At 49.1% G+C, this 9,189-nt stretch overlaps 1 protein-coding gene across 1 annotated transcript in view; it reads left to right on the top strand.

Annotated features, from left to right (window-relative positions):
* LOC125032134 (vegetative cell wall protein gp1-like) overlaps positions 1 to 5,861 on the top strand; it is a 24,365-nt gene extending 18,504 nt beyond the window's left edge. Inside the window, 2 exon segments of the mRNA XM_047623165.1 lie at positions 4,379 to 4,781; positions 4,783 to 5,861. Of these exon segments, the coding sequence (XP_047479121.1) occupies positions 4,379 to 4,781; positions 4,783 to 5,772 (1,393 nt within the window). The 3' untranslated portion in view covers positions 5,773 to 5,861.
* Positions 5,862 to 9,189: the final 3,328 nt, after the last annotated feature.

Raw genomic sequence — 9,189 nt, forward strand, 5'->3', positions numbered from 1 at the left:
CGCTGACGGTGACCTCCGCTCGGTCGTGTTCCGTTGCCGTCTTCCTTCCGTCCGTGTTTTTCCGTCTTCCTTTTTTTTTCTCGAACTCTCCCGCCGCTTTTTCTTATTCCTCCTCCACTATCAACGCCACCTTCACTGCGTCACCATCTCTTTCTCATCATCATCGTCATCGTCGTCATTATCATCAGCAGCAGCAGCAGTATCGTCCTCCTCCTTTCCTCTTCCTCCTTTCCTCCCCTTCCTTCTCCCCCCCTCCTTTCCTCTCCCTTCTCCTTTCCTCTCCTCCTCCTCCTTTCCTCCTCCTCCTCCTCCTTTCCTCCCCCTCTTCCTTTCTTCTCTCTCTTCCTTTCCTCTCCCCCTCCTCCTTTCCTTCCCCCTCCTCTTTTCCTCCTCCTCTTCCTTTCCTCCCTCTCCTACTTTCCTCTCCCTCTTCCTTTCCTCTCCCCCTCCTCCTTTCCTCCCCCTCCTCCTTTCCTCCCCCTCCCCCCTCTCCTTTCCTCCACCTCCTCCCCCCCCTCCTCCTTCCTCCTCCTCCTCTTCTTCCTCCTCCTCCCCCCGCGGCACACATCACAGCCCGGACGCACCATGCATGACGAGGACTGAAGAAGAAAGCAAATATTCCGATCCAGTGATTTTGTTCCCACGGCCAGGCAGACCCGAGACCCGAGGCTGTCTGCCGGGGCCGTGTATGTGGCAGACAGGTTGATATTCAGAAAGACAGACTGACAGGCGAGCAGACTTGCTGAGCTGGCGCTGTTGAATGAATAATTGATGGATAGATGTACTAAAAAAAAAGTAGATGTTTCAGGATGTAGACTGGTAGATAAACTTATGCATAGAGAAAGATAGATAAAAGATAGATAGAGCGTAGTAACTAGAGTGATACAAAAAAGGTTGGAATTATGAAGCAAACGTGTAATATAACGTGCATGACCGAAGCGAGAGATAGTGAAAATGAGAATCATGGGAATAAAAGTGATAACATAGGAGAAGACGAGAGAAAAGACAATAAAAGATGAAAGAAAAGAGATTGGAAAAAAATATTGACAATATATATTTCCACATCTATATTATCTTCCTTTCTATTATTTTTTATCTTTTGATAGATTGTATAATCTAACTGATCTAATCTATAAAAAAAAAAAATCACGAACGAGAGTTAAAAAGAGAAAGAGAGGAGAATAAAGAGAGAGAGAGAGAGAGAGAGAGAGAGAGAGAGAGAGAGAGAGAGAGAGAGAGAGAGAGAAACGCATAAAATCTAACTTATCTTAAAAAAAGCAGTAACGAGAGATGAATAGAGAAAGAGAGGAGAATAAAGAGAGAGAGAGAGAGAGAGAGAGAGAGAGAGAGAGAGAGAGAGAGAGAGAGAGAGAGAAAACACGCATAAAAAAACAAGAAAAAAAAGGCCTCGATCCGTTTTCTGTGGATCGCCTAAATTGAAACATCCTCGGCTGATAGACAATCCCATTTTCACGCATGAAGACCGTCTTTTGTTACGGGGAGACCAGCGCCGGGAGAGACATTGATAAGCTCCTGACACCAAAGCCATTTTTTTTTTCCTCTAAGCAACATCGCTTGTCTTCCCTTTCCCCTCCTTTCAGTTCTTTGAACATCTGTGTTATTATTTGCACTATTATTATTATTTTTTATTATTTTTTTTTTTTTTACTTGAGTCTGTCCTCTATTTTCTTTTCGTTCTTCTTGTACTTTCATAGGAATCCCTTTCAGAGTAAATACGCATCTAGTGTTTCTTTTATTTTATCGTGTATTTTTTTTTCCTTTTATTTCCCTTTATTTTCGTTCTCTCTATATTTTCTTTTTATTGTAATCCCCAAAGATCCCTTCACTAAACATTCGCGTCTTTTATTTCTTCCATTAAATTGTCATTTCGTCGCTGTCCCATAAACCACAGTTTATTTTCTTTGTTTCCCTCGTTTTCTTGAAAGGAAGAAGGGAGGAGAGAGAGAGAGAGAGAGAGAGAGAGAGAGAGAGAGAGAGAGTGAGAGTGAGAGAGAGAGAGAGAGAGAGAGAGAGAGAGAGAGAGAGAGAGAGAGAGAGAGAGAGAGAGAGAGAGAGGAGAGACGAGACGATACGAGACGAAACGAAACGAAACGGGAAGAGAGACAGAGAAGGAAAAAGAGACGAGAAAGAGAGACAGAGAGAGAAAAAAAGAGAGACAGAGAGAAAGAGAGACGAGACGAGAGGGCAAGACACAAAAAAAAAAAGACCAGTTGCAAAAAAGTGAAACGGAACGAACCACAGAATGAATCGCTCGTCTCAGGGCCTTTGTACAACCGCAGAGATAATTAATTAATTACGCCTGATTAATCGGCCGTGACAGAGATCGTGATGTTCCCATAGACGGAGGAGGAAGGAAGGAAGGAAGTACGACGAAGGAAGGGGGAAAAAAAGGAGGAAGGAATACGAGAAGAGAGAGGAAGGATGTGAGAGGCGGGGGGAGGGGGGAGGGGAGGGGAGAGGAACGGTGTACGAGAGGGAAAGAAATAAAAGAAGGAAGAGAACGAAAAGGAGAGAGGAGGGATGGAAGAGAGGGAGAGAAGCAAGGGAAAAGAAGAAGGGAATAGGTGGGAAAGAAGTAAAGAAGAGAAAGTGAGAAGAAAATATTAATTGGTACATAATCTCCTTCCTTCCGTTGTAGAAAGTATATCCGATATTTTTTTCTTCTTCTTTTTAAGAATAAAAATACAAAAGGCCAAAAACAGGTGAGAAAAAGCGAAAGTGGAAACAAAAGAAACGAAGTATAGAACAAATATAAAACAAAAAAGCGAATAGAAAGAATAAAGCTTATAATACAGAGACGAAGGAGGAATCTTTTCAATTAAGTCGTCTGGATATTTTCTTCTTTTTTTTTCTCTCTTTTTTTCAGGAATGGCAAACATCCTCTGCCGATACATTTATCCCTAAATTGGTCTGATTGGGGCTCCTGGCGGCCGCTAAACCCCTTTACGAGATCGTTGTGTGTTTATGGGCCCAATGGTAGTTGGGACGGAGACGGCGATGGGACCTGGGTCGCGGAATCGCTCGTTCGAATTCTGTTCTCTCTCTCTTTCTCTTTCTCTTTCTTTCTTTCTTTCTTTTATCTATTTATCTCTTTCTCTATTTTTCTCTTTCTTTTTCTTTTCCTCTTTTTCTTTCTTTCTCTTTTTCTCTCCCTCTTTCTCTTTCTCATTCTCATTCTCATTTTCATTTTCTTTCTTTCTCACTCTCTCTCTCTCTCTCTCTCTCTCTCTCTCTCTCTCTCTCTCTCTCTCTCTCTCTCTCTCTCTCTCGTTCTTTGCCTTCTCGTTTTTCTTTATTCTCTTTTCTCTTTTCTTTTTTATCTCTTTTCTTCTCTTTTCACTCCTTCCCTTTTCCCTCCCTCCTTCCTTTATTCCCTCCCTCTCTTTCCTCTCCCTTTTTCCTTCGTTCCTTTCCTCCCCCCCCCCCCCCCTTCGGACTCCACGCATAAGTAGCCGCAGGCGGTACTTCGCTGCACTTCCGAGAGCATTTAAAGCCCGTTCATTCCCTCGCGGGGCGGACGTGAACGCAGCAATAAATGTACATCTTCACCATTCCCCTTCCTCTTCCTCTTCCTCTTCTTTTCCTTTCCCCTTTGTCTCCTTCCTATTCCCTTTCCTCTTTCCTTTCTTCTTCCCCTCCTCTTGCCCCCTTCACATCTCCTTTCCCTTTCCCCTCTCCTCTTCTTCCTCTCCTCCTCTTCCCCTCCTCTCTCCCCTCCCCTCCCCTCTCTTCCCTTCCTTTGCCTTCCCTCCCCTTCCCTTCCCTCCCCTTCCTCTTCTTCCCCTTCCCTCCCCTCCCCTTCCCTTCCCTTCCCTTCCCTTCCCTTCCTTTCCCTTCCCATCCCTTCCTTTCCTTTCCCTTTCCTTCCCCTTCCCTTCCTCCTTCACATCCCCCGCCCCCGCCCCCTCGCCCCCACCCAGTGATTAAACGTCTCGGAGACTTGATTGTGGGAACTGCTGGAGATCGGCCCTTAATGATCTTGTTTGCCGAGGAACGAGTATTTATGCCTTCGCTCGCTCCCTCGCTCGCTCCTTCGCTCTCGCTCTTTTTATCTTGTGTTTCTCTCTCTTATTCTCGACCTTTATCACTCTATCTATTGATGTATCTATATTTGTGTGAATGTGTGTGTGTGTGTTTGTGCTGAACACCAAGTATTCATTACTTTTATTATTATTATTATTATTATTATTATTATTATTATTATTATTAACATCATCAGCATCATTATCATTGTTATTATTATTATTATTATTATTATTATTATAATTATTATTATTATCATTATTATCATCATCCTCAACATCACCATCATCACCACCCCCACAGCCGCCCTAACCCGAGGCCTTTTGTCCCGCAGGAGCATGGAGGAGGAGGTGGAGGGCGGAGGCACGCGCGAAGACTTCCTGAGCGAGGACGACCACTCCCCGACCGACGCCTCTGAGGACAGCGTGGAGGTGCGCGTCCAGCCCATCCGCGGCCATCACCCCCACCGCCCGCCCACCCCGCCCACGCCGCCCGCCCACCACAAGTTCCACAAGTTCCGCAAGCACTACTCCGCGCTGAGGCAGGAGTACCCGGTCCACGCCGCCCGCGCCTCCCCAGGGCCCGCCAGTCCGCCCGCCAGCCCCGTGGAGCCGCACACGGGCGCGGCGCCGCTGTCGCCCGGGACGCGCGCCGCAGCCCGCAGCCGCCGCAAGCCCGCCGAGCCTCGACGCCTGTGCCACGAGGCGGCACCCAAGCGCCCGCACAGCCCCGACCCGCCCCCGCTCCGCGAAGGCCGCCCGCACCGATGGCGCCACCGACGTCTCCGAGAAGAGCGCGCCCTCGTCGCCGTCCCCGGGGGCGCCGCCTCTCCTGCAGCACTACCCACTGCTCAGCTCCTTCAGGAGGCCGCCCATGGGCGCCTTTCCGCCCCTCCTGATCCCGCCTGCGTGGCCGCCCGTCACCGCCCAGTGGAGCTACCCGCGGGTGGTCAATCCCTTGGGGTGGGCGGGGCTCACGCCCGGCCTCACGCCTGCCCTCAGCCCGCACCACTACCCCATGCTGCTCCCGCACTCGTACCCGCTGCCCCGGCCGCTGCTCCCCACGCAGCTGCCTCCCGCGTCGCCGCCGCCGAAGTCTCCGCCGCCGCGGACGCCCCCGGGGGAGCGCGTGCCCCGCGACGACCTGCCGCTACCGCTGGTGACGCGCGTGGCGGCGCCGGAGGGCCCGAGTCCGAGCGCGGGCGTGCACCCCGCCGCGCGCGCCGAGGTGAGCGTGGTGCGCAAGGCGGGCAAGGCGCCGTCCAAGTTCCTCAGCGTGGAGTCCCTGATCGCGTCGGACAGCCCGTCGCGGGCGCCGGCCGACGGCGAGGACGACGTGCCCGGCAGCCTGGGCGGCGACGCGTGCCCGCCCGACGACGACGACACCATCCACGCCCTGCTGCAGCCCAGCAAGCAGAAGCAGCGCAACTACAAGAACATGACGCGGGAGCGGCGCATCGAGGCCAACGCGCGCGAGCGCAACCGCGTCCACACCATCAGTGCCGCCTTCGAGAAGCTGCGGACGTCGGTGCCGGCCTACAGCCACAACCAGAAACTGTCGAAGCTGTCGGTGCTGAGAATAGCGTGCTCGTACATCCTGTCGCTGTCGCGCCTCGCCGGCCACGACTACAGCGCGGGCGGCACCGAGCCCTCGTTCAGCGATTGCGTCGACCTGACGACGCGGACCATCCAGGTGGAGGGCAAGGCCAAGAAGAAGAGGGACGAGTAGGCCGCCCGCACGCCCACACCCTGCGCCCTCGAGTGACACTCGCGTCCCCCTCTGTCACTCTCCTGTCCCCCCCCCCCCCCCCCCCCCAGTGATCACATGCCCTCAAGGGCTTCTCCTCCCCAGTGTTACCACGCCCACAGTGACACGCCCACAAGTGGCCCAGAAACGTTCAGTGACTCAAGTTCGAGATAGTCCCACCGAGTGACAACTCGCATATTTATTAGTGTATTTTAAATGCCGAAAGACCTAATCTGTGAGAGAAAAGTATAGTCTATTTAGAATTCCAAAAGACAAGATATTTGTACTAAACGTGTGTTCTAGTCGAAGTGCGAGGGCCCCGCTCCCGCAGCCGCCGTGTGCTACACAGGATCTGCCGTGAAACACAACAGCCGTCCGCCTGATGTTTGTCCTGTTCTGCTCGTTGTCTGTCTCGCGCTCCTTCGGGAGGGAAATGACCTCCTTCCGTGAAGGGCTGTCTGCGCAAGTCCCTCCAGGAAAGGCTCGTCCGTGACACCGGGACTCCGTTCCAACGGCCGCCCTTCCAAGGCCTCCGTCAGCCCGTCGAGGCGGCTTCTCAAGCCCGCCTTTACTATAGACTTTGTAACTTCAGTATACCACAATGGTCTTTGGTTAGGAACATCGATTTTTATAATCTCATAACAATAAGGTGCTCACCAAAGTACATTATAGCTTTGTGTGTCGATGTGTGTTATAGTATAAACTTGTAAGCCGTTTTTAAGGGCCTGTGAGGCATTTCTTGTAAGGCTTGCAAATCGTGCCCCCAAAGTGGACGAGTTCGGGCTCTCCTGCCTCCTCCTCCTCCCCCCCGTCACGTCCCATAGAAAGCTTGTTCATACTGTTCAGTGTGTTACGTGCGAGGGTGGCAGGAACAGGAAACCCGGAGCCGTCCAGGTTTTTTTTTTTTTTTCTTACTCATGTCAGCCAGAGCATTCCTATGTCCCTCCTCTGGTTGGAATTTTGACTAATGATTTCTAGTGGTGTTGTCAAGCTCTCAAAGACTATGTACCATCGAACAAAAGATCATTCAAAATTTCACTTCTCCATAGCTATCACAACACATTATGCGCATATTGAAAGATGAATACATTTGTTTGCAAGTAGAGTCATTTAGTGTATTGATGAATCATGAAGCATTGAGTTGGCACCGCTGCTGGGATGTTTTTGCTGCCTGCTCTCATAGTTCAAATTTCCCCCACAAGATGGCAGCAACGACAGCCCTCGTTAGAAGTCAGGTATGCGAGACGGGTCGAAATATACAGATATTCTACAATTTCCCATTATTTCTGTATGGCCTAGCACACTTCCCATTTGTCAAAATACCAGTAAAGAAATCTTGTATTATTATTAGGAAAAGGGAACGAAACTCCCACCCAGTTTACAAGACTGTGGGTAAAGTTATTTATTTTTTAAAATGTATTGTTGAAACTACGATGTTCGAGATTTAAAATTCTGGATTACATGTAGAAGCAAAAATTTGATCTGATTAATCGTAAATGGCGGAGAACAATCTGAATTTTATATTACAGATGTATTTTTTTTCCGAAGCGTCAAAACAGATTTTGTCAAATAACTTTTGAACAAGAGATGAAGAGATACATGATTCCCTAGATATCAGTCTTTTGATTTTTCTAACTATCACTTGATACATGTTCAATGGACACTATTTTTTTCCTGTATCATTATTTTACCGCATTGTCCCTTATTTTCTGTTTTCTCTGGAACAATTTTTCCGCATGGTCGATTGACTCCGAAACCTCATACATGACTCTGGCCTTAGCATCGTAGTATATTCACTATTTTCATCAGAACTGGTACAAATTAACTCTCTAGACACTACCTCAGTCAGGCACAGTCAAATCGAATATTGGGCAAAAAGGAATGAAAACCAGATATGTAAAAGCTAGAGATGACTCAACCACCACACGTGCACTGAGACGCGGCCCCCCACGTGTCCAGGCAACAAGGACGGCGTCGGAGCCACCCGGGAAAGTTGCGAACAAACAGGCGTCGTCGGTATTTAGGCAAATGGAGGGGAAACCAGCTGACGCGCCGCTGTGCCGAGGGGGCGTGAGTCTCGGAGGCGTGGAGAGAAGGGGAAAATTGGACTGAGGGGAGACGGGATGTCAGGAATGGGTTTTCAAGTGGGAGGGGTAGGGTAGGGATGGTTCTTGACAAAGTGATGCTGGAGTGTATTGGATGATTTCCCCTCTGGTACTGTGTATTAGAAGAAATTTGATGATAAAACTGTAGACATATTCCATACGCTTACATCATCTCTTTCTGATCATTGGTTCGCGTACCCCTCCCCCCCCATTACTCTCCACATCCTCCGACAAACATCCCTTTGGTTCTCATTACCCATAATCAACCCTCACCCCCATCCCTCCTTCCCCTCGCCCCTTGCTTTCCTTTCTCGCAGGCCGCGTCAGTCACAGGGAGCGGCCGCTTTTCTCCCCCCACTCCCCTCACTCCCACTCCCCTCACCCCCACTCCTTTCCTCTTTCTTCCCCCCCCCCCTCCTGCCCATTTCTGGTTGGTGTTCGATCACGAATCTGGAGCTTGAGGAGAGGGGGAACAAGGGGACAGGAAAAGGGGAATTGGGAAGAACAGAGATAGGTATTCACAACCACACTCCATTCTTTCCGTTTGAGGCATACGTGGAGTGGGGTTGGGGGGGGTCGGGCAGGCATAGAGCACCTGCGTCGCCGACCTTGCCTTCCTTAAGCAGGTTTTGAAGGGAATATGTGTGTGTTGAGGTTTAAGAACTTCATATGATTTTATGAGTATAAGCTAAACTCGTAGCTAGCATTGCTATCCGATCATACAAAAAAGGGCTATTTACTCAGACGCCCGAACCTATTGTCAAGCAAGAAGTATTTGTACCAAGATAAAAGTCACGTAAATATACATGTAGTTGCAACCACGTTTTTTTTTTTTCTTGCATGTCTCTCTACCGCGGACCTCGAGATTTCTGCAATTCACGGAAAGTAATGGATCCCGGACAGTAAACAACGAAATTTTCAGAAACTACTTTAGGCTAGTAATCCCGCCACTGAATATTTCTCGGATCTCATTTGTACAGTATAAATAGACCGTTAAAGAATAGTTATAGTTACTATGGAAACTATTTATATAGATTGGATGATGAAAGTGCATTCGTAGTCCGATATTACGAAATATGAGAATTTTGTTATAACAATACTGAAGAGTTCTTGCTTTGGACACAAATTTCCGTTGAAGTTTTTAAACCTACATGCATGCGTACTTTCAAGGTTCCATAACGACTCCCGTCTTAGCATCTACTACAGTCAAACGCAATGACTCGGTACAATCTCCATTTACGAGCCCCACCCCCTTCCTCCCCCTTCCCACCCCCTCTCCCAGATCTTTGACAAA

This window comes from Penaeus chinensis, chromosome 14 (genome assembly GCF_019202785.1).
Source record: "Penaeus chinensis breed Huanghai No. 1 chromosome 14, ASM1920278v2, whole genome shotgun sequence".
Lineage (NCBI taxonomy): Eukaryota > Metazoa > Arthropoda > Malacostraca > Decapoda > Penaeidae > Penaeus > Penaeus chinensis.